The 26,795-nt window shown below is 39.3% G+C and overlaps 1 protein-coding gene across 1 annotated transcript; it reads right to left on the reverse strand.

Moving 5' to 3' along the window:
* On the reverse strand, window positions 1-26,359 carry adgrl4 (adhesion G protein-coupled receptor L4). The gene is made up of 16 exons (XM_024422027.2): window positions 26,242-26,359; window positions 25,579-25,728; window positions 21,013-21,162; window positions 17,739-17,888; window positions 17,380-17,450; window positions 16,883-17,062; window positions 16,437-16,620; window positions 4,444-4,557; window positions 4,005-4,204; window positions 3,471-3,650; window positions 2,471-2,674; window positions 2,031-2,251; window positions 1,877-1,943; window positions 1,519-1,610; window positions 1,055-1,223; window positions 1-785 (listed from the first exon to the last, which is right to left on the reverse strand). Exons 1-16 carry the CDS (start codon window positions 26,285-26,287, stop codon window positions 723-725), a joined length of 2,241 nt encoding a protein of 746 aa, XP_024277795.1. The 5' UTR covers window positions 26,288-26,359; the 3' UTR covers window positions 1-722.
* Window positions 26,360-26,795: the final 436 nt, after the last annotated feature.

A 26,795-nucleotide genomic window follows, 5' to 3' on the forward strand; every position in this document is an offset into this window, starting at 1 on the left:
TACTGAAAAAGCTGAATCTTTATTAAAAGGAAATACTTAATAGGACATACCATGCCGTGTTGGTGTACTACCCTTATCCTCCATCTGCTAACAATGAAGAGAGATTTTGATAGAAAACAGAAGTGCAAACTGGTGAGCACCAAGTTAATAAGGTATCTGAGAAACTGTTAAGTAATGTCAGAATGCTCAGTCATTAGATAAAAATAGAACAGAAGTAAGATTCTGGGTTTAAGATAAGATAAAAACTAACCCTCCAAATATCCTTACAAGTCAAAATGTAGAATATTTAAGGTCGACTCAGCGATGTGCCTTAGATGTAAAAAGCATAGTGGGTCAATTTCAGCAACAACTCAGCTGTTTTGGGCCCGTGGTGAAGCGAACCCGTGCACATGCGCAGATACTGCTGTGTGTGAGAGAGAAGTCTTACATCTCACTTATCGCAAAGCTGTGGTGCTGCTTGTGGCAATGTCATTTCCCAGAGTCTACCTTTAAGTCAATCTTACGAGAAGACAAAATAGATTTAAACACAAAACATTATTTGCTACATGAACAATTTACATCAGTTGAACAAGTCTGTTCTCATTATTATTCTCTTTGCCTGGTAAACAAAGCATACATTGGGGTAAAGATATTGCAGTGCTGTACTCTACTTTTAAAAAAAGACTCCAGTGTCCCCCAGTAACTTTTGCCGATGATGGGCCCTCTGGATTTCGCAGCCTTGTTCATCTCAGGCACTCAAAACAACATGGCACATTTTTGAACAGCCGGTAATACTCCTCTTGGATCTGGTAAAGTCAAATGGAAGGGGGAATGTGTTACACACATTAGTTAGCCTCAGTGTGTGGATGAGGTAAAATATTACAACATTTTTATAATAAAGAAATTAAATGAAGGAATGCTAAAGTAATTACAAAGAGGGCCAGAAGGTGTTTATCTCCTGACCATGTGATATGTCCAGGCAAAACTCTGGGCCCTGCGTTTCTCCTGGTCAGGTCATGTGGTCAGGAAAAACCCCTGGCCATAATTATGAACCTATTTTAGAGAAAGGTTTTACCTTTCTGGACAACACACAGAGGAAGATGAAGATGAACATCCCTTGGAAAGCGTTGGCAATGGTGAAGAGATAGGCTGTGAGGGTAGTCTCATTGAGAATGTGCAACACACCAAATGTCCAGGTTGCGCCCAGGACGAACAAAAGGGCAAGGGCACCACGAGCACAGGACCTGGAAGGACCATATATGGTTTTGTCATTGTGAGCCATATTCTGACGTGATGTACAGTATGTGTGCTTAACTAAGGCTCATACAATCAGCTTAATGCTAACGTTTGTAGCTCAAGTTCTGCCCTAACGTAAAGTATCTGCTCAATATTCAATACTTCTGTGTGACAATTTTACTATAACTGTAGTAATCTTAATTTTTTAAATATTTTTTTTTACACATGTTGAATTTTCCTCAACAAACACTGGGTCTTTGGCATAAAGTCAATACATTCTTGGGATGTTTTTATCAAGCTTACCTTATGTTTTGGTAATGGCTAATCTCTGGCTTCTTCACAGCAGTGTGTCGGTACACTTTGTAAATGATCACTCCAAAAGCCAGGAGATTGACCTTAGACCGGATAGACGCATACAAAACCATGAGAAACAACCTAGGACTACTGCAATATGTTCTTTGGAGTAAACAACTTTTTGATGTAATTGTGGAATGTCATAAACTTTATTACCCATTACTGAAATGCAAAATGATAACATGTTGTAAATTATTTAATCAGTGTTTCCAGACATTTCTGAAAGAAAGGAAATTCTTGAATGTCCAATAAAATTTGTGAAAATGTATTGAAAATAATATGATGAAATTAAAATGTTGAACCTTACCAGGATAATCAAACACGCAGGCCCAATGAAACTCCAAATAAAGTTATTTTCTGTGCTCAGCCAACACCTTTGAAACATAAAACATTATTTAACCACATGCTGGTGTGTAGTGCTACAACAACACCTAACAAGCACACTCCCTTTTTCTACTTACACTTTATTGGTACCATAATACTTGGAGCCAAGTGTAGCCGAAATGGCCACCACCACTGCAGGGCTTCCATATCCAAAGATGTAAAAGTTGCGATGCAGGAATCCTTTGTTGTAGATGACACCAACCACTATCAGGTACAGATGGATCCCCTCAATGCACATCCAGGCAAAAGCCGCTAAGAAGAAATAATGGAGAAGCCCAGCAATGATAGAGCAGAATAGCTGAGGGCAGAGAAAGAGAAACAAAATGGACCTTTATCAAATTAGACATCTATGAAATCATATAAGGCAACGGTGACTGCACATGTAAACAAATGCAAATGAGATACAGACGGAGGCACAAATACACACACAGGTTCACTTTATTCAACATACTGTCTTTATATGTTCAAGAATATACTGTTCAATATTTACTGGAGCCGAAGTGCAGTCAGTGCTCACTTTATGGGTGTTCATATTGATCCCGACCAGAAAGATGAACTCAGCCATGAAGAGGCTGCAGCACAGGTTCTTGTGAATGGTGGTTCTGGTACTCTGTATCTCACTGAAGAACCAGAAGGTGAAGATGCACATGGACAGGCAGATGATTGAGATGATCATTCCCAGCTGAGTGATCCTGGTCAGAATGTTGTAGTGGGCCGCCATCTGAAAAGAAGAACCAACACAATGGAAAGGTGAATCATTTTTACAGCTCCCTGCTTCTCCCCTAGTTTTGTTGTTGTCAGAAAATAGAAAGTGACATATCATTCGAAAGCTTCAGCCCTTGTGGTTTTGGAAATCAAACTCGCATCTTACTGCTGGCAATGTCATAAGAATGCCCTGTGCTTTTCAAATGGATGTGTTCCTATGGGAATTTGCACATGTTTAGAGCGACACCATTAGGTAAACAATTAACTGAATTTTTTTTAAATATTTTTTTTTATCCTTTTGGAACAGTAATTGTAACAGTAATAACATATTTTATTTCAAACCTAGACTTTCAAATCTCCTTTTCCTCAAACAAAAAAGCTGTACATTTCAGTTTTTTTTGGCCTGCTGTATCTCGGTACTTTATGAGGGTAGTTTACAATATTATGTGTTGTTTAGAAAAGGCCACCGGAAGGCGTCAGAGTTTGAGAGGTTAAACCTACAATCTAGTAGGTGTGGTTGATTGGTATAGCCGCCAATACTATGCATAGAGCCCAAAAGGTTGTGGGTTCAATCACCATTTTCTATTATCCTGCCCTATATCCCTCTATATTTATGTGCTGTCTGAATAAACAACAAAAAAATGTGAAAGAGGGTGCAATTCCACTCCTTTAAAAAAAATCTAAATACAAGTTAGCTTGTCTTTTCTATTAAAAATCCCTTCCATTTGGCCTTTCATGCAAGATGTTCAGATCACCAACGAGACAGCCACAGGGGATTGGAATACATTCATATGGATGGTATGGACACTTACGTTGGCCCGTCCAGAAGACATAAGAATGGCGAAGTGTGTGAGGTGATTGCAGGAGCATGTGGTGGTGGTGCTGTTGACGTGGGTTTGCTCACAGCCCTGTGTGGCCCAATGGCCCTGCATGCTGGCCGGATCGTACTCCCAAAAGGCACATTTGGTTACATCATCTTTAGTGTCAATAGGCTTCAAAAGAAAGGGAAGGAAATAGGATAGGAATTGGATATGTTATGGCAAAATATGTTTTCGAAAAAGGTACAAAATAAACAAGGTGGTTTGTGTTAAACAAATGGCTACCTTTTGATTGTGGAAATACTAAACGACCATATCGTGCCTGCATGCACTTTTAAATTAACATATGGCCATACACATTAATCACAACTCTCCATAACTTAACTTAAATTGTAACACAAATCTCCAATTGACATCAAAACAGGATTTACAGGAGTGTTGTAATTTTGTGTGTGTGTCACAAGTTAGCGGTCTGCCACTGGAGAGCTAATGGATGAGTCTAGGCTGTCTGCGTGACTGCAAACGTACCTCTGTGTGTCTGAGAGTGAAGGTCACATGGTCCAGCTGGTACATGTCAGCAGGTTTGATGGCAGCTGCTATCACCCGAGAGTTCACAGTGATTTCCCCTGTTTCTGCGTAGCTCGTGTAGTCTGTAACACCAGGGTCAGTGTTTGGTTTCAGGATGCCACCGACATTGTCATACCGCAGGAAAACTATGGACACACTTCCTGATGTACAGAAAAAAAATTGATTGAATTTGAATGTAGTAATATTGAAGTTTATGTCAGGTGTTGATACAGTAAGTGCTAGTGTCTGGTTTGACAAATGTAGAGGTTCCCCCAAAAACAATAACATTTGACTTGTTACTTTGATAAGATTCTCATCTCATTTAAAGGCAGCTTTAGCTGACAATAATGTCTTAATGTTGTCATAGTGAATGTTTTTTCCCTTTAATCTGATCTCTTACCATTTTTGTTTCCCTTCTGCCTTTTAGGATTTAAGTTGATATGATCTCCTCCCATGGAGACAGAGAGCTCGGTTTTCTTTGTTTGCTGGACATCAAAAGTGTAGAGTTTCATTTCTGTAAATGAAAGAACAGAAATGATTCAGTTGAGTGGAATAATAATTATCTGATTAATACAGCATCTGCGTCAATAGAGAACGGATTTCCAATAAACCAAGATCTTAACACATATAAACACTTTTCAGCATAAAACTGACTTTAACTATATACAGTGGGGAGAACAAGTATTTGATACACTGCCGATTTTGCAGTTTTTCCTACTTACAAAACATGTAGAGGTCTGTAATTTTTATCAAAGGTACACTTCAACTGTGAGAGACGGAATCAAAAAAAAAATCCAATTTGCAATAAAATGCAAATTAATTACTTAAAAATCATACAATGTGATTTTCTGGATTTTTGTTTTAGATTCCGTCTCTCACAGTTGAAGTGTACCTATGATAAAAATGAACTGTAGCATCATCCCTGGCATCATCCCAATTTTGATACAATCAAAATGGATATGGTCAAAAGTAAGCATTGTGGCCTCCAGAGTGGCGCAGCGGTCTAAGGCACTGCATCGCCGTGCTTCAGGCGTCACTACAGACCCAGGTTCGATCCAAGGCTGTGTCACAGCCGGCCGTGACTAAGAGACCTGTGAGGCGGCACACAATTGGATCAGCGTCATCCGGGTTAGGGGAGGGTTTGGCTGCCCGAGATTTCCATGTCTCATCGCGCTCTAGCGCTCTAGCGATGCGCTCTAGCGATGCGCTCTAGCGATGCGCTCTAGCGGATGCGCTCTAGCGATGCGCTCTAGCGAGTCCTTGTGGTGGGCCGGGCACCTGCAAGCTGACCTCGGACACCAACTGGACAGTGTTTCCTCTGACACATTGGTGCGGCTGGCTTCCAGGTTAAGCGAGCAGTGTGTCAAGAAACTGTGCGGCTTGGCAGTTTTGGAGGACACATGGTTTTTTACTTTTGCCTCTTCCGAGTCCGTGGGGGAGTTGCAGCGATGGGCCAAGACTAACTACCAATTGGAGAAAAAAAGTTTTAAAAAAAGTAGGCATTGAATAGCTTTTGGTGTTAGAGTTGGATGTAAAGGAGAAAACACATTGCACCAAATGACGGTCTGTTGTTCATATGCCGTTTGTTCACCATTCGTTCAGCGCTGTGTGTTTTATGGACCAACCGCCGGTAGGCATCTAACTGTCGACATTTTCTCAGGTTTCTACATGTAGAATCGGTTTGCAAATTACGGTTGGCACTCTGTTCAGAGGTGCCAAGTACAATCGGCCATTAGGCCTACATAAGACTTTTCAGTCATGTCAACAGTAAATCACTGAATGCACAGAAAAAAATAAGTCAATCTGTTTTACACCATTATTGCTGTGGATTTCACTGAATTATGGGTAAAATTATGAAAATAGTGTTATTACCTGTAATTGGAAGCCTTGAGTAAAAAATAATCCAACATACTGTACTTCTTTACAGTAATATCTTTTTCCTACTGTAGATTCAAATGATCGGTTTCAGGTGCCAACCTCATACTGTCAGGTGAGATATAAAGCTAGACTATTTTAGTAAAATATCTTCTTGAAGCTGCTGTGAAGTGGAATAATATTTTCAGCAGCTGCTGGGTAGGTACCTTGACTTGTTTATCTTTATTGCTAACCAATGTTGAATTACTACATGTTTTCCTAGCTAGCTAGCTAGCTGCCTTACATTTGCTAGCTAGCTATAATAAGCTAGGTCAAGCGGACACAAGCCATTCCGGTCTGCCCTAAATTGCTCATAAATATATTTCTGTGATACCTAGGGAAAAAACCAAATCACCCTGATAATGATTGTTGTGATGATAGGCGTCGCTCTCCCTCAGCCTCTGAGTGCCATAGATCATAAACTGAGCGCAGATTCGTGACCATTATGTTTTCACCATTACTACAGAGAAAATGGCTCGTATCTAGCAGTTCAAAATATATTACCGGCACAACATTATGATTGAAAGGCCGCATTTAACACATAAATCACAGCTGCAGCGAATGACCAGTGTTGTATCGAGGTGCTTTCCGATCTAAAGTGATTCCACTGGGGAGCTGTATCACAGTGTCACCATTGGTAGGTAGTAACGTGGCCAATAATTTTTCCTCCCAAGATTATATGTCAAGTAAGATAACAGCCTACAAAATAAATTACTAATATTGGTAGCCATCTAGATGTCCAGTGATACAGTATGCTAAATGGGGAGAGCATGAACAGCAACAACCTGTCACTGTTCACTCGGCTCTCAGCCGTATCCATATATCCTCTCAAACTTTGTTGCATAATGTTACAGTATTAGCCAAACCTGTTCACTTTACCAGTAGTATATAAACATTTGGTGGCAGAGAAAGAAAGGAAAATGTTGTGAGTCTGGTATATCAATATTTTATTGGATTGAAATAGGTGAATCTAGTCGTCTTATTTGTATTTGTTCATTGCCTCAATTGATTTCATAAACTACACAGAAAATATAAATGCACATGCAACAATTTCAAATATTTTACTGAGTTACAGTTCATTAGGAAATCTGCCAATTGAAATAAATAAACTAGGCCCTAATCTTTGGATTTCACACATTTTCACTGGGAATACAGATATTCATCTGTTGGTCACAGATAACTTCAAAGAATAGTTAGGGGCGTGGATCAGAAAACCAGTCAGTATCTGGTATTACTACCATTTCCCTCATGCTGCATGACACATCTCTTTCACATAGAGTTGTTCAGGCTATTGATTGTGGTCTGTGGAATGTTGTCCCACTCCTCTTCAATGGCTGTGCAAAGTTGCTGGATATTGGCGGGAACTGGAACACGCTGTTGTACACGTCGGTCCAGAACATCCCAAACATGTTCAATGGGTGACATGTCGTGTGAGTATGCTGGTCATGGAAGAACTGGGACATTTTCAGCATTTTCAACTAGGAATTGTGTACAGATCCTTGCGACATACACAGATCCTTGCGACGTACACAACTCCTAGCTGAAAATGCTGAAAATTATCATGCTGAAACATGAGGTGAAGGCGGCGGATGAATGGCACGACAATGGCCTCAGGATCTTGTCAAAGTATCTCTGTGCATTCAAATTGCCATCGATAAAATGTAATTATGTTTGTTGTCCATCGCTTATGCTTGCCCATACCATAACCTAACCGCCACAATGGGGCACTCTGTTCACAATATTGACATCAGCAAACCGCTCGACCACATGACACCATCAGTTGAATCCGGGATTCATCTGTGATGAGCACACTTCTCCAGTGTGCCAGTAGCCATCGAAGGAGAGCATTTACCCACTGAAGTTGGTTACAACGCCAAACTGCAGTTAGGTAAAGACCCTGGTGAGGATGATGAGCACACAGATGAACTTCCCTGAGACGGTTTCTGACAGTTTGTGCAGAAATTCTTCAGTTGTGCAAACCCACAGTTTCATCAGCTGTCGGGGGGGCTGGTCTCAGACGATTCTGCAGGTGAAGAAGCCGGATGTGGAGGTCCTGGGCTGGTGTGGTTACACGTGGTCTGCAGTTGTGAGGCCGGTTGGACGTACTGCCAAATTCTCTAAAACAACGTTGGACGCGGCTTTTGGTACAGAAATTAGCATTAAATTCTCTGACAACAACTCTGGTGGACATTCCTGCTGTCAGCATGCCAATTGCATGCACCCTCAAACTTAAGGCATCTGTGGCATTGTGATGTGTGACAAAATTGCACATTTTAAAGCGGCCCTTTATTGTCCCCCGGCACAAGGTGCACCTGTGTAATAATCGTGCTGTTTAATCAGCTTCTCCATATTCCACAACTGTCAGGTGGATGGATTAGCTTGGCAAGGAAGAAATGCTCACTAACAGGGATTTAAACAAGTATATGGACAAAATTTGAGAGCTTTTTGTGCATATGGAAAACTCTGGGATCTTTTATTTCAGCTCATGAAACATGAGGGCCAAACACATGTTTTTATTTAACTAGGCAAGTCAGTTAAGAACAAATTCTAATTTACAATGACAGCCTACCTGGGAACAGTGGGTTAACTTCATTGTTCAGAATGACAGATTTTTACCTTGTCAGCTCAGGGATTGGATCCAGCAACTTTTTGGTTACTGGCCCAATGCTCTAACCACTAGGCTTCCCGCCCGCCGATCTCAACCCCTACAATAACCCATTCTTCCAAGAGCTCACTGAGTTTGAATGAAGCCCTCTAGTGTGGTAAGTAGACACACGCACACACACATTCTTGATCTGTCCCTTGTCACCTTTCTTTTTACCCACAGAGTAACAGCCCTGGTGCTCTCATTATACTGTATTCTTTATTTTTCTATGGTTGTCCTAGGGGTGAGAAGAGCTAACAAATCAGAAATTAGGAGGATTGTTATGGCGACTCATGGGGAACGCTTGATGCTGCACTGACTTCTCTCTCCTGGATGCTCTCCTGCCCAAACTGTCCCGTTGTGTGTTTCACCACCTCTGAAACACCATACCCAGAATAGAGTTGCTCCTGATCATAGATCTAGGATTGTAGCCAATCCCAATTTTAACTCCATCTCTCTCTCTCTCTCCCCCACATCTCCAATGCACAGGCACACAATATAGTTTATAAATGAGTGTGCTAATGATGCTCTTATTTGGTGCTCTTATGTGTTAACTGTTGTTACTTAATTGTCAATTCTGTTAATATGTTGTCACCAATTTGAATAAATGTATTTCATGTAAAAATGTACAGTTGAAGTCAGAAGTTTACATACACCTTAGCCCAATACATTTAAACGCAGTATTTCACAATTCCTGACATTTAGTCAGAGTAAACATTCCCTGTCTTAGGTCAGTTATGATCACCACTTTATTTTAAGAATGTGAAATGTCAGAATAATAGTAGAGAGAATGATTTATTTCAGCTTTTATTTCTTTTATCACATTCCCAGTGGGGCAGAATTTTATGCATGCTAAATTAGTATTTGGTAGCATTGCCTTCAAATTGTTTCACTTGGGTCAAACATTTTGGGTAGCCTTCCACAAGCTTCCCACAATAAGTTGGGTGAAATTTGGGCCATTCCTCCTGACAGAGCTGGTGTAATTGAGTCAGGTTTGTAGGCCTCCTTGCTCGCACACACTTTTCAGCTCTGCCCACAAATTTAAAGGATTGAGGTCAGGGCTTTGTGATGGCCACTCCAATACCTTGACTTTGTTGTCCTTAAGTCCTTAAGCCATTTTGCCACAACATTGGTCATTGTCCATTTGGAAGACCCATTTGCGACCAAGCTTTAACTTCCTGACTAATGTCTTGAGATGTTGCTTCAATATATCCACATAATTTTCCTCTCATGATGCCATCTATTTTGTGAAGTGCAACAGTCACTCCTACAGCAAAGCACCCCCACAACATGATGCTGCCACCCCCGTGCTTCATGGTTGGTGTTCTTCGGCTTGCAAGCCTCCGTCTTTTTCCTCCAAACATAACAATGGCCTTTATGGCCAAACAGTTCTATTTTTGTTAAATCAAACCAGAGGACATTTCTCCAAAAAGTACGACCTTTGTCCCCATGTGCAGTTACAATTCGTAGTCTGGCTTTTTTATGGCAGTTTTGCAGCAGTGGCTTCTTCCTCGCTGAGCGGAATTTCAGGTCATGTCGATATAGGACTCGTTTTCCTGTGGATATAGATACTTTTGTACCTGTTTCCTCCAGCATCTTCACAAGGTCCTTTGCTGTTGTTCTGGAATTGATTTGCACTTTTTGCAACAAAGTACGTTCATCTCTAGGAGACAGAATGCGTCTCCTTCCTGAGCGGTATGATGGCTGCGTGGTCCCATGGTGTTTATACTTTCGTACTATTGTTTGTAAAGATGAACGTGGTACCTTCAGGCATTTGGAAATTGTTCCCAAGGATGAACCAGACTTGTAATGGTCTATCATTTTTTTCTGAGGTCTTGGCTTATTTCCCCATGATGTCAAGCAAAGAGACACTGAGTTTTAAGGTAGGCCTTGAAATACATCCACAGGTACACCTCCAATTGACTCAAATGACGTCAATTAGCCTATCAGAAGCTTCTAAAGCCATGACATCATTTTCTGGTATTTTCCAAGCTATTTAAAGGCACAGTCAACATAGTGTATGTAAACTTCTGACCCACTGGAATTGTGATACAGTGAATTAAACTATAGTTTTGGCAGCGGTTGTGGAGCGGTTGAAAAACAACTTTTAGTGACTCCAACCTAAGTGTATGTATAAAACTTTCAACATCAACTGTATGTTTTTGTTTTACACATTTAGATTTCAGGGAGAATTACACTGTACATTTACAGCATTATACTGGCACTAGAATGTCCAACTTAATACTGTAATGTTGCTTTATAACAGATATTTCTACTGCAGTAATGTTTTACAATAAGGAAAATAGTATTGTAAAATATATTACAGCATCTCTGCTGTAAAGTTATATTGCAGTACTAAGCTGGCAACTCCGGAGCCAGCATAATGCTGTCAATTTAAAGGGAAAAGTTGTACAGTGTGGGCTTCTGGGACATCAACCCCATATGTTTTTACTCCAGCCCCAAACCTTTTGATGGTTGAATAATTTTTAAATTGCAAGTTGTACGTTAGCAAGCAGAGCCGACCAGCTGGCTTACAGACGCACTAGGGTCGGACAGGCTTCCTGTGTAGATTAAGACACTGTGGAGTTGGCATGAGATATCGGGATGAGAAATGCGTTGTACTCTGAATTATCCCATTATCCCAACTGTTACACTGAGAAGGCTGAACAACTGCTGTTTTTTAAACATGCTAGCTAGCAAGCAGGAGCCACAGCAGCCATTATGGAATGGCACGTCGCGTTGAACAACAACCCAGTTAGCAATGGGCATTCAGGAGGACGTCGTCAGGTGCCGTGTAAAAGCTTTTTTTGCCCATCGTCCTCATTGACGGGGAACTCCTGATAGGTTGCATGAGTCACGCGGCAGCCATGTTCCTCCCGCTGACGTGACACTTTTCTCACATGACCCAGCCACCCTTCTCCCGACAGGCGACACTACAGCCGGGGGCAAGCAATTTTTTCAGTTTGATTATGTGTGTCCAAAACATATACGATAACTAAGGCCAGTCCTGGTTCCCTGGATTAACAGGTGACGTCAAATAAATAAATTAAAATAAAATGCATTTATTGACAGTGATAGGTTCTAAGGCCAGTCCTGGTTCCCTGGATCAACAGGTGATCAACAGGTGACGACAAATAAATAAATTAAAATAAAATACATTTATTGACTGTGCAATGGCAAAAAAAGTGACAGTAATCAAAGTGATTCAGTAAAGCAATCAAATAAGTGACATTGTACATAAACAATATACAACAAATCATTAAATTGCCCACATGGATATCCATAGTGGACATTGTTTTCCCATGTGCAAAGTGAGTTGGACAACATACTGTCCAGTAGCAGCATGGAATTATCCAGCTTGTGGCGATGGCAAGATGGTGCAAGATAGCATCCGCCACACCGTCGACTTCAGGTCCTTGGCACCCATTACAGCAGAAACCAAAGCTACAATGTAGGATTAGAAAGTATTAGAAATGTCCATCTATGTTAACATATTTCCCTTCCCTACCACCCGTACCAGATTAGCTACATGAATAAAGGGGCTATTTTCTCCTCTGAATGTACATATCATGTTAGTTAACTAGCTAGCTAACAACATTGACTAACTAACATTAACAAACCATCTAACGTTAGTAAGCTAGCTAGCTAAGTAACTTGGCTAGCAAGGACACAATAAGAGAGCAACTTAACAGCATTTAGCTAGCTAGCGACGGCCATGTTAATGTTTTTAGCTAGCTAACGTTGACAAGCTAGATAGCCAAGAAACGTTAATTAGCTGGCTAGGCTAGCTAGCTTGCTTGCGTTATTGTCGTTGTTGACATTACACAAGTAAAACTACACAGAAATGAAGGAAAGTAGAAACGTTACTTACTTGAACAAAACAAGTTTCATTCCAATCTGGTGCATGAACAGCAGAGAACTAAAAGCGAGAAACATTTTCAAACGTGTTGATTTGACCATTGTTTTACTAGATAACTAAGGTAACTAACAAGGTCCAACGTCTTCGTTGAATGATCCACTTTTTCCATGCACGATTTAAAATCCAGGCTAGAGAAATTGTGCTGAAATCAAAATGAAGAAGGAGTCTATGGTGTGAAATAGGCTTTTAGAAGTGCCATCTTCATTTTACTTCTTATCATTAATGCCGTCTTTGGTGTGCTTATCAATGCATGAAAACCTTTTTCACACCTATAGATAAAATAATTATATCATAATTATGATTTTATTTGTCATATAAAATGTGCGTTAAGTTTCAAACATATTCTGTCATTAAAGGTTACATGAGCATGAGCATGAGGACAAAAATAACAGTTTTCCGGAAAAATGAGCTGTCACCTCAGTGTAACAATTGGGGTAATGGGACAATTCAGAGTACAACGCATTTCTCATCCCTGGATTGAGGTATGTTTTCCGAGACATATCTCGCACCAGCTCAGCTGTGTCTTAATCTACACAGGAAGCCTGTCCGATCTGCAACAAGCAGATCTGCTGGCTAGCTGTACTCTAATATGAGTTTCCATAAACCTGCATCACTTGTGGTATAAGTAGAAGAGTAAGCATTGCAAGAAGCCCCTGGAATGAAGCACAGCTAGCAGTGTCTGCTGTGATTGGTCGAGATTCCACAACGCAGTGGATCACTCTGGACCCATCAACTCATGTCCATTGACTCATTTTCAGCAGTTTACTTTTTCAAAAGGCATAAACTATCTTTTAAAATATGTGTGCCTGCATAGTGCAACCTGAATGCCATAGGGAAAAAATAAGCACAGCTTTGTGACCTTCATGATTTCCTCAATACTTTACTGAAAACTGTGTGCCCAAGCTGTTCAAAAGATATGGTTCATTTTACCAGAGATAAGGGAGAGGGAGACTTCTCCCATGTCTTCTTCAGGTTGATGATGTACACACCATCACTCTTTCTCTTGTCCTGTTGTTTTTTTTCTATTGCAAATTCGAGGGAAACATGAGATAAATAAACCATTTCGTGGGCTGTTTTAAAACTATGCTACTCACGGACTGTAGCCTATTTGTTTGATAACAAACAAGCTGGTTAAGTCATGTTACCTTATCAGCTGACAACCTGAGGGGTATTCCAGAAAGCCTGATTAGTGAGTTAGAGAAATCTGTCAAACCAAACTTTGAGCAATGGTAACGAATGCTCTGAAGCAAACCTGCTACTTACTAGGTTAAGTTGATCTTAGCCTTTAATGGTGAATAAAGACAGGGCGTCTCCGCCAATCAGATTCTTGTCGAAAATACAATTGACATCCGAGCCTGCATTGTTCGCCTTGTATTACAAATGGAAGGAATTATTGGATCTCAAATAGATCCTTTAGGTCATTCAGAAGATTTTCTTTTAGAACGTCATAGTTTTTCCACACAATAATATATCTGGACAATTTACTCAACCCCTACATAGCCAATGTAACCCAGTTTTGCTTTGACTGCTACAGGCCTAAAAACTCTGTGCATTACTTAGTGATTTTCCCCCCACAAAGTTTCCTGTACAATATGGGTGATGCAGAATGATTTGGAAAGGCAATTGTGTGTAGAGCCATAAGAAGAGTCTGCTTCGCATTGAATACTTTTTTGGCCATCAACCTGTCCATATAATCAAGGAGGACTTTTACAGAAGCAGGCACTGTTGGCTGTGGTCAATTGACTGCCAGCGATGTTTTGCTAATCTCAAATGAACAACACTAGGCAACATGATAAAAAAAAAGTTTTACATTTCTGGTGTTAAAACTAAACATAGAAGATATTGTTGCCCGTGTTGTCATGAAAAGCACTCTGAATTCAATAAATTCTTATTCCTCATACATAGGCTGTGGAATGGGCCTACCAATGCAATTGTGACATAGGCTACCACAATTTATATATTGGTATATAGCCTTCACATGTAATATCACCAACGTGGCAATAAAAGTGCTCTATAAAGTGAAAGCATTATTACTAATCACCCATGTGTAAATTAGGCCTATTAGATATTGGAATAGTGCCGGTTCACTTAGACATTTACTCTGTTTGCAATTTTCTGTCAGGCTGTATTTTGCTGTGGCGGCTGTATTACTATTTTGGGGTAAATAAGTGAACATATTTGTTGTATGTTGTTACAAGTGTTTCTTGTTGTGGACTTATTGGGCTCTGTCTTTTGACTCCATATCTATATACTTTTATGTCATCGACATGAGGACCTTTTTGAATGGTGTGTGCACACGCCAATTGTCAGATCGACCAATCTGCACTTCGGTTAGTCTAATTACTTCAAGGAGAGGCAGCCATTCTGGAACCAAGAAATCACAGACTACCTCATCTGGTTAAGGTAAGCTGGATATGTTCAGGGAATCCTGAATTTGTTAAACCATCTTTTTGGAATTACCCCCAGGTAACTGGACAGGCACACATTTGGTTTAAGATGGCACATTGACAAAGAGATTGTGAACCCAGAAGTATATGTTTTGTCCTATGGGGGGAGTAGGGAAAATAGATAGACAGCCTAATTTGGGTGTAGCCCTGGGCAGATTTACGTTATGCCATGTTGTCTTCAGGAGATTGTCTGTTTCATATATTTATTTCACACTAGTTGATGTAAGTCAGTGGACCAATTCCCATTACTTATGATTGTCTTTCATATTATAGGATATGCTTGTCAGAAAGAACAGTAATGTTATTCCTTATACTTCTTTTATTATTACATTTCTTCCCAATTTGTCTGGTGTATCTTATTGCCTGCAATCTAATGTCTAAATCCAATATGCATACTTGTGTTTTTTTAAATGAATTACAAGAGGCTATGCCTTTTTGTAGGCATTCATGTAGGTAGGCTTGGTAAGATCAACTTTAAAACATTCAGGCTCTCCTAACTTAAAATTCTTTAAGATCTTTATCAACTATAACTATATAAATGAGCATAAAATAACTCACCGACAGTAACTCTTGAACCGTTAAAGCTAGAGACACCAAACCAGCTTTCACATGTTCAGGCTATCCTGACTTCAAATTCTTAAACACTTTTATAAACTATAACTACATACATTTGCAAAGATTACACCACTAATGGTGCACCCCGCTGCCGGCCAAGGGGCGGGGCTGAAGGTTTCGTATCACGACACAACTATACTTATGTAAATGAACTATAATTCTATACATTTGCACACATTTACATGAAATAATTCCCTAACAGTAACTGTTGACACCAAAACAACTTTTACATGTTAAGGCTATCCTCACTTACATTCATAAAAAACGTATCAACTGAAACTATAAAAATATGTATTAAATTAACATAAAACAACTCACCAACAGTAACTCTTGAACTGTTCAAGCTAGAGACACCAAACCAACATTCAGATGTTAAGGCTATCCTGACTTCAAATTCTTAAACACTTTTATAAACTATAACTACATACATTTGCAAAGATTTGCATAACATAACCCACCATTAGCAACTCTTGAAACGTTCACGCTAGAGACACCAGACCAACTTTCACATGTTCAGGCTATCCTATCCTCTCAATTAATCGATCCTTCACAAGCTAGCATGCACACCACATTTTCTTCAGGAAATGTACTTTTCTAGTTATTATAATAATTAGTTTTTTTGTACAAATTCTTAATATATATCTAATCTCTCAATTTTCATCTCAAAGTGCACCAGATTTATGCAATTAGCTGTAGTTTTTTTTTTTTTTTACCCTACTAGTGTTCCATCTCTGGCTTTGGGCTAAGCCCCCAATGTCCTTAAATCCTAGAAATCCTAGAAATGCCCTGCTCTCGGCCGACAACTGCTACAGGTGTGTCGGTGCTAAGAGACATGGGTGTGGTGCTCTTCTTACCCATTTCTTTCTCTTTGATCTCAATCTCAGTTGTCCCTTTATATTTCCTGGCCAGTGTCAAAGTACTCTCCTCCACTGTGTGTAAGAGTTTGGTTATGGTGTGGTCCCGGTGCTCCTCTTTGAGTCTGTTCCAGGCCACCAACTCATCCTTCTCAACCAAATTGTTCACCACGTGTAAAAATGTCTGTGGAATAGAAAGGAAGGCAAACAAAAGCATTTATGAATATCAAGAAACAAGACAAATCATACTGTTTATTTTCATGGATTGAACAACCCTTTCTCTGTTTTAATGTATACGCAGCAAAGTTTAAGTAGCCTTACGAATGATGACAGAAACCATATATATATATATATATATATATATATATATACCTTTAGGCCAAGAACATTTAGTATCCTACTTCTAAAAAAAAAGCAATAACAATGCTAGTGGAAATAAAGATTACTCTGAGAGTTGCTTTGGTCAGGGCTGGTTTGGCGGTTTGATTCTTCACCCCAGAGCTCATCAGCGAGGCCGATTGAGAGAGGGCCTCCACATAGGAGATCACATCCACCGACGTTAGCTCTCCCGACGTCTGTTTTTCAATCTCCACCAGCAGGCTCTGAAGATCTGTAAGATTTCTGATCTACAAATGGAAGAGACAAGATTAAGTAAGCTCCAATGGATGCCTCCTCTCCAAATAGGATAAATAGGATGGTCAATTTAAAAATGTCTACTAAATCTTAAAGCAAAGCAGACAATTAAACTAAGTTATTCCCACAAAAAGTGTTCAGACCTATGCACATTTCTACACATGGATATTAACATATATTCCTAATAGGAGATCCTGATTGATAAACACATGTACCAATTAAATATCTATATAGTGACCAACAGAGGGCGGTGTCCTATTATATATTATAAGTGGTACTACCTTCCTAGTTCATTTGTTGGAGAACTTACATATTCAAGTGTTCTGTTGACACTTTGTGTTAGGCACACAACGTTGTCATGACAATTTTTCTTGGGATGCTCTGGAATACAACATATGGAATCATCATATTAATTTAACAGTCTGCTAGAGTAACCTCACAACTGCTTGTTTGTTTAACAATATTTAAATATTTACAACTATGATATCACCAGGACATACCAAAATTGTTACATATTTAATTTTTAAAAGATAATTAAGATAACACTGCTCACAATTTTGTTTATCAAGATTTTATATAATATGGTAACCTCACATAATTTTAATAATGTATCCTCCCAATTCCCTCAAATTTGGTTTCAAAATTTTGAGGGTGAATTGATAGGCTTACCTTGACATATTATCCCATTCTCTGTATGAAATCGCTTAGTGCCTGAAGTAGAAATGTAATCTCTTTGGCAGGTGCAAGAGAAAGATCCATTTGTGTTTGTGCAATGTGAGAATGGCCCACAGATTTGGTCGTTCTTGCATTCATCAATATCTAATAGTAAAAAGAATAACAGGGTATTTTTTTAATGATGAATGACATTTTCAAACTGAGAAAAAATCTAGAATATCAGTTTCTTAAATATGTGTTGTAATGTTGAGAAAAAACTGATATATAAAGTGCATTCGGAAGGTTTTCAGACCCCTTGACTTTTTCCACATTTTGTTACGCCTTATTCTAAAATGGATTTGATGTGTTTTTCCTCATCAATGTACACACAATACCCCATAATGACAAAGCAAAAACAGGTTTTTAGAAATGTTTGCACATTTTATCACAAATAAAAAACAGAAATACCATATTCACATAACTATTCAGACCCTTTGGTATGACACTTGAAATTGAGCTCAGGTGCATCCTATTTCCATTGATCATTGTTGAGATGTTTCTACAACTTGATTGGAGTCCACCTGTGGTAAATTCAATTGATTGGACATGATTTGGAAAGGCACACACCTGTCTATATAAGGTCCCACAGTTGACAGTGCATGTCAGAGCAAAAACAAAGCCATGAGGTTGAAGGAATTGTCCGTAGAGCGCCGAGACAGGATTGTGTCGAGGCACAGATCTGGGGAAGGGTACCAAAAAATGTCTGCAGCTTTGAAGGTCCCCAAGAACACAGTGGCCTCCATCATTCTTAAATGGAAGAAGTTTGGAACCACCAAGGTTTGTCCTAGAGCTTGGAAAAACTGAGCAATTGGGGGAGAATGGCCTTGGTCAGGGAAGTGACCAAGAATCCAATGGTCACTCAGAGTTCCAGAGTTCCTCTGTGGAGATGGGAGAACCTTCCAGAAGGGCAACCATCTCTGCAGCACTCCACCAATCAGGCCTTCATGGTAGAGTGGCCAGACGGAAGCTCTCCTCATTAAAAGGCACATGACAGCCCACTTGGAGTTTGCCAAATGGTACCTAAAGACTCTCAGACCACGAGAAACAAGATTCTCTGGTCTGATGAAACCAAGTTAAACTCTTTGGCCTGAATGCCAAGCGTCACGTCTTGAGGAAACCTGGCACCATCCCTACGGTGAAGAATGGTGGTGGCAGCATCATGCTGTGTTGGTGTTTTTCAGTGGCAGGGACTGGGAGACTTGTCAGGAACAAGGGAAAGATGAATGGAGCAAAGTACAGAGAAATCCTTGATGAAAACCTGCTCGAGACTTCAGACTGGGCTGAAGGTTCACCTTCCAACAGGACAAGCACACAGCCAAGACAATGCAGGGGTGGCTTCGGCACAAGTCTCTGCATGTCCTTGAGTGGCCCAGCCAGAGCCCAAACTTGAACCTGAAAATAGCTGTGCAGCAACGCTCCCCATCCAAGCTAACAGAGCTTGAGAGGATCTGCAGGGAATAATTGGACAAACTCCCCAATACAGGTGGGCCATACTTGTAGTGTCATACCCAAGAAGACTCAAGGCTGTAATCGCTGCCAAAGGTGCTTCAACAAGGTATTGATTAAAGCGTCTGAAAACTCATGTAAATGTCATATTTCTGTATTTTTATATTTTTTAAATTGCAAAAACAGTTGTTGCTTTGTTGTAATGGAGTGTTGTGTGTAATTGATGAGAGGGGAAAAAAACAATTTAATCAATTTTAGAATAAGGCTGTAACGTAACAACATTTGGAAAAAGTTAAGTAGTCTGAGTACTTTCTGAATGTACCAGTCAAAAGTTTGGACACCCCTACTCATTCCAGGGTTTTTCCTTTATTTTTTCTATTTTCTACATTGTAGAAATAACACATATCAAACACATAACAAATCAAAATATATTTTAGATTTTAGATTCTTCAAATTAGCCAACTTTGCCTTGATGACAGCTTTGCACACACTTGGCATTCTCTCAACCCGCTTCATGAGGTATTCACCTGGAATGCATTTAAATTAACAGGTGTGTCTTGTTAAAAGTTAATTTGTGGAATTTCCTTCCTACTTAATGCTTTTGAGCCCATCGGCTGTGTTGCGACAAGGAATGGTTGGTATACAGAACATAGCCCTATTTGGTAAAATACCAAGTCCATATTATGGCAAGAACAGCTCAAATAAGCAAAGAGAAATGACAGACCATCGGTACTTTAAGAATATGGGAAAACATTTAACTTTTATAGTTTCTTCAAGTACAGTGGCAAAAACCATTAGGCGCTTTAATGAAACTGTCTCTCAGGAGGACCGGTGCAGGAAAAGAAGACCCAGAGTTACCTCTGCTGCAGAGGATAAGTTAATTTGAGTGAACTGCACCTCAGATTGCAGCCCAAATAAATGCTTCACTGATTTCAAGTAACAGACATATCTCAACATGAACTGTTCAGAAGAGACTGCGTGAATCAGGCCTTCATGGTTGAATTGCTGTAAAGAAACCACTGCTAAAGGACACCAATAACAAGAAGAGACTTGCTTGGGCCAAGAAACACGATCAATGGGCATTAGACCGGTGGAAATCTGTCCTTAGGTCTGATGAGTCCAAATTTGAGATTTTTGGTTCCAACCGCCGTGTCTTTGTGAGACGCAGAGTAGGTGAACGGATGATCTCCGTTATGTGTGGTTCCTACCGTGAAGCATGGAAGAGGAGGTGTGATGGTGTGGGGGTGCTTTGCTGGTGACACTGTTAGTGATTTATTTAGAATTCAAAGCACATCATTCTGCATTGATACGCCATCCCATCTGGTTTGCGCTTAGTCAGACTATCATTTGTTTTTCAACAGGACAATGACCCAACACACCTCCAGGCTGTGTAAGAGCTATTTGACCAAGGAGAGTGATGGAGGGCTGGATCAGATGACATGGCCTCCACAATCACCCGACCTCAAGCCATTTTGAGATGTGGGAACTCCTTCAAGACTGTTGGAAAAGCATTCCTCATGAAGCTGGTTGAGAGAAGGCCAGGAGTGTGCAAAGCTATCATCAAGACAAAGGGTGGCTACTTTGAAGAATCTAAAATATATTTTGATTTGTTTAACACTTTTTCTGGTTACTACATGATGCCATATGTGTTATTTCATAGTTTTGATGTCCTCACTGTTCTTATACTATGTAGAAAATAGCAAAATAAAGAAAATCCCTTGAATGAGTTGGTGTGTCCAAACTTTTGACTGGTACTATATAAATAAATATATATATATAATACCAGTGCATTCTGTCCCGTCATTTGGTTGAAAGTGATTCAGCCCGGTTGAAGTGTATCCTGAGGCACAGGTGCAGTAGTAGCTGCCCTCTGTATTGGTACAGTTGCTGTTGTTTCCACAGATATTAGTGACATTTTGGCATTCATTGTCGTCTGTTATGATGGAAGAAGGACACAGAAACAAAATAAATTTCAATTGTAGATGCTGCGTACACAGTTTAGCAGGTGTTATGGCGGGTGCAGCGAAATGCTTATGTTCCCTGAAACCTATCAATCAATGTAGTAAATGTCAACAAGCACAATAATACCATTTTTTTTTTTTTTTTTTTTTTTTTTTACAGCGGTAGGTATGGTAACGTGACCAGTGATCAATGACTATGTACATAGTGCACAGGTCCCTACGGTGCAGGGTAGAATACCCGTCGTAGCTGGCTAGTGATTGTTACTGAGGGGCAGAGTAGGGTACTGGGCAGAGGGAAGGGTGGTGGCTGTTTAACAATTTGATGGCCTTGGGATAGGAGCTGTTTATCAGTATTAACTGTATCAACAAGGGGTTATTATTCAAACATTACTGAGATAAGTCATAGTTAGATTTACAAGGAACGTTACTACGACCCCATACAAGTTAACTACATTGATATAGCTTGCTGTGCACACAGTTCATCCTGGTTGTAACTGGTTTGTAAAATCTGGCAACCGTCAGATATTCACCATGCCAGTTCACATCAAAACACACCTGCATGAGCTATTCACAGTGTTTATTGGAAGTGATCCGATAGGACTTTCAATTGTTGTGTTCATCTGTCTAGTTATGATGAATATACTGGTCTTCCTCCCCCACTGTACCTTGTGTACAAAGCCTGTCCGGGAAGGGATATCCTTAGTTCTGAGAAAGGGAGGTGACAATATTCAGGATGAAATATGACCTTAAGATTCCAGACCTCTGAACCGCCATTGTTAACACAAACACTGTGTAGGAAAGTGTTCCACAATGACAATGACTGGCTTCCATTTTCTCTGAGTAGCCTATGGGTAGCTCAATAGGATTTCACAGTACAATGGTAGCAAAATGAATATGCATTAGGGATATAAACAAAATTACGTACTCAAGTTGACTGTCTTAAAGGGACAGTTCCCCACTCATATCTATTCTCTAGAATAAAATGAATGAGGTCTGATTTAGAGAATCTAAGAGCATTTCATTGGGAGCAAAAATTATAATGTACCTTAAAATTATGGACTATCTTTAAATTTAGAGTAGGAATATTTTATTTAATGGGGCCATCAATTCTGCTCTATATTAATGAAGTGATATATTGTTCAAAATTAAATTCTCAAAAACCCATATTTGTACTGTATTTCCATGTAGAAGCCATTTACTGTATGTTTATATTACCACAGTTTCATTTACATCGGGCCCTTGAATATGTAAACCCCCATGATTATGATCAGATAAGGAAATATGAATACTAAGCAAAAGTGCCCCACAAACCTAAATGCAACAATGTTGGCTGACAGACAAACTTGAGCAATAAAACAATTTGACCACTTTCAACAGGAGCAATCATTTTTCACATTTCAGTCCTTTTGTTATGATAAACACACTTTGATGTTTACAATTTCAATAGGGTAGATAGGTTGGGGGGAAAAACCCACTAGGAATGATTCATGATTGAAACAGGTTTACAATAACTGTGCTAGTTGCCTGAGAGGATGGTGCCCATAAGGTGCTAATTAACCTCTATGGGATCGGTGTCCACCCCATGGGACGGGTGAGCTAACATAGGCTAATGTGATTAGCATAGGTTGTAAGTAACAAGAACTTTCCCCAGGATGTAGACATATCTGATATGGGCAGACCGCTTACATTCTTGTTAATCTAACTGGACGGTCCAATTTACAGTAAAAAAATACCGTGCTATTGTTTGAGGAGAGTGCAAAATTATGATCTTGAAAATGTATTAATAAACCAAATACGCACATTTGGGCAGTCTTGATACAGCAGTTTAAATAGATATGCAATGGTTCATTGGTTCAGTCTAAAACTTTGCACACACACTGCTGCCTTCTAGTGGCCAAAATCTAAATTGTGCCTGGGTTGTAATAATACATTATGACATTTCTCTTGCATTTCAAAGATGTCGGTACAAAAAAAATGCATGTTTTTTTCTTTCTATTATCTTTTACCAGATCTAATGTGTTATATTCTCCTACATTAATTCCACATTTCCACACACTTCAACGGGTTTCCTTTCAAATGGTATCAATAATATGCATATCCTTGCTTCAGGTCCTGAGCTACAGGCAGTTAGATTTGGGTATGTCATTTTAGGTGAAAATTGAAAAAAAACGGTCCTATCCTTAAAATTAACCTGTCTCCTACCCTTCATCTACTCTGATTTAAGTGGATTTAACAGGTGACATCAATAAGGGATCATAGGTCAGTCTATGTCATGGAAAGAAGTGGTGTTCCTAATATTTTGTACAATCAGTGTATGTAATAAAGTTAAGTCAATATTGGAGCTAAACAAACTGGCCAAATTGTTTGTTACCCTAACAATATGTTAGCTGTCTAACCTTTCTTCAGCATGTCATTAAACCTTAATTTATTCAGGGAAGTTCCATTGAGACCAATGTCCCTTTTACAAGGAAGCCCTGATTCACAAAATGCAGCATAAAAATACTAAGTACATAATAAGGAATTAGTGAGACAGTTATTTTTAGTGACACTGTTAAAAATCTGTGTTCACTGCTGAGTATGTTATTATTTGTTGGCTAACTTCCTTTGCTAACATGTCTAGAACATTTTTTTGCCACGAAAACGGCTAAATTTGTTGATATACTTTTCTTCTCAATTCTCAATCTGACCATTTCTACCATGGGAATACATGTATGTCAAGTGTTGTTCTACTTAAAAGCGATGCTGTCGAAAAATAAGCCCTTTTTGATTGAATTTATGTCCTAATGTATTTGCACTGGGTGTGTAGCTAAAGAAGGAGTTTTAATCCTTGAGGCAATTGAGACATGGATTGTGTATGTGTGCCGTTGAGTGTGAAATGGCAAGACAAAAGATGAAAGTGCCTTTGAATGGGGAATGGTAGTAGGTGCCAGGCACACCGGTTTGAGTGTGTAAAGAACTGCATCACTGTTGGGTATTTCACGCCTAACAGTTTCCTGTGTGTATCAAGAATGGTCTACCACCCAAAGGATATCCAACCAACTTGACACAACAGTGCATTAGTCGCCATGTCGCCAGCATCCCTGTGGAGCGCTTTCGACACCTTGTAGTCCATGCCCCAACAAATTGAGGCTGTTCTGGGGGCAAAAGGGGGTGGAACTCAATATTAGGAATGTGTTTCTGATGTTTTGTATACTAAGTGTATATTTCCAATTAGATTTGGGTAACTTCCAGTCCACATGGACAGATGAACCCCGGGTTCAATTCAATTGAACCTGCATTGCTGTACTTATGCAAATTAAATTACAGATTGGTTTTGGCTCATTGGTTTTGGGTAAACGTTGAATTACCACAAAGTGGACTCCTCTCACAGGTACTGTAGATTCTTCAAATTTTAAGAATAGCAAGTGTTCTCAGGCAGTAATTTGTAAACAAAGACAGTGTGTAAATTAAATTCCAGCCTTAACATTGTAAAACAGGACAGAGAAAGTGTTCATTTTTGCAAACCTGCAGACCTGATGATGGTAGTACGCCTGCTGTTGAAAGATATAAGACAAATGGGTACCACCGGCTGAAAGTTTTCCATCTATGTGAAGCAGTACATACATGTATGCAGTAAGGATCCAAGTACAATCAGCTGATTATGATTCAAGTTTACTCCTAGTGTTAAAAGGTAGTCAAATGTTGGAGTGTTTTTCACACTTTACACCAGTGTAGATTGAATGCAACAATAACCAGTGTTGGCCATGAATATTTTCACCTAGAGTTACAAAAACTCTGAGTGTTAAAAGCTAATACTTCTTGTGTTGGTGTTAAACGTGTTGATTTAAAAGTTTCGATGGTTATCTCATGTAATAATATATATGCTTGAATAATATAACTTCTAAATCCCAAATGAGCTTAGTACAACCGTTTTATCCCAACTTTTCCATTGTTATATTAATGGTGTCCATTTGAGTCTTTGTAAACAAAGAATAGCCTCAAAAAAACACTATGCAAAATCCTGTTGATCGTATGGACTCTCTCAGTCCTTGCATCCTCTATGAACTATGGATAAAATCCTACATCCCCTCAGCTTTACAGCCAACCAGGTGGCTGTTGTTTGACTAAAACACAAATATCGGATTGTGCCTTTAGCCGCAGACATTATCATGCAACTTTACTTTACAGACCAGTAATATACACCCTTTTAACCCTGAATTAATGCAAGGATAATCACCCAATATTGCCTAAAATAGAGCCTATTTTTTTCATTTATTTGGGGGTTGAGGCATTAGACTACCTATCAGGTCTCAACCTGAGTGTAATGTCCCTTTAAGTGCTATGTATTCCATAGGCCTAATTAAACTTGTTCTGTATAGGTTTGTAAAAAATCTAGAACTTATATTTACCATTACAAAACTTGGTTCCATCGCCAGTATATCCACGGTTGCAGTAACAGGCATTATTGGATCCATTCAGGGTTTTACACGAGGCAAGTTGATGGCATGTATGACAAATGTCATAAAATCTGCATGGGTCTATAACACTGGAAAGCCATGCTATGAGATAAAAATAGAATACATTTGCTTTGTGAATTGATTAAAATATGTGAAAAAAGTTTACTACCAGATCAGCATTAACTCATCAATATGGAAGGAACAATGGTACCATGAACTATGGTATGTATTGAATGTTGCATACAATCATATTATGACTAAGAATGATTACATTTGCAGCAAATGGTAATATAATAACAGAAAGACAAAAATCATATGTAAGCCTACTCAACATCAATAAACTACTCAGAAGTAATGTTTGACTGATATTGAAATGGACTCGCACAACTGCAAAGTTCCTAATTATATCTATGCAACTATGATCACTAAAAGGCCAGGAGACCTGGAATTTGGGATAAAAAATATCCCGCCATGCATCCTGATTATTTTCTCTGGTAAATCCCACATACACATAACGGAAATGGCAAAGAACATATGTGTATTTGTACCATGTTCAAGGGATCTGCTATGCTACAGTGCATACTATATGACAGAAGAATGGATAGACTCACTTACCTGCTAAAAGTACAAGTTTCATCTGGGACTTGAGCAAAGACTCCATACTTGCTTTGGGACAGAAATACTTTTAGCTGAAACTCTGTGGCTGGTGACGTGGTCCATTTCCTTGCGTCAGTTTTCCTGTTTCCCTAAACCTGACCCTTCCTGTCCTGATCTTTAATCAGCTTTCACAAACATTATACTGGGAACACGCCACCGTCCCATGACAATGGAGTCTAATCAACAGCATAAGAGAATGCTTATTAACCAGTATAGTCTGGCTTCCTAATTAAAGTTATTGTAGCTGTAGTATAAGAGTATACATTCTTACAATTTATGATTTGCAATTTGGTGGCTTTTTCTTTCAACTCCATCTCAATACTAAGTGTTCTTTAAGTAGTAATGTTATTGTGCATCTGGGGTGGCCATTTTACAAAACCACAAGGACATTGTTCTCAAAAGAAACAGAAACACTAGCTGAACAACATTGACTTCAGTGAAGGACAACACCCTCTTTTTCTAGGACACTGTACAAAAATTCCAGAGATGTCTTCCTACAAATGTAACACTGA

This window comes from Oncorhynchus tshawytscha, linkage group LG01 (assembly GCF_018296145.1).
Source record: "Oncorhynchus tshawytscha isolate Ot180627B linkage group LG01, Otsh_v2.0, whole genome shotgun sequence".
NCBI classification, from domain to species: Eukaryota; Metazoa; Chordata; class Actinopteri; order Salmoniformes; family Salmonidae; genus Oncorhynchus; species Oncorhynchus tshawytscha.

Coding starts and splice junctions, on each gene's coding strand:
- adgrl4 (XM_024422027.2), bottom strand. CDS start 26,287: ATGGAGTCTTTGCTCAAGTCCCAGATGAAACTTGTACTTTTAGCAG. Junction 2,252..2,470: donor TCAATATGAACACCCATAAA/GTGAGCACTGAC, acceptor CTCTGCCCTCAG/CTATTCTGCTCTATCATTGC. Junction 1,224..1,518: donor AGCCATTACCAAAACATAAG/GTAAGCTTGATA, acceptor TGGTCCTTCCAG/GTCCTGTGCTCGTGGTGCCC.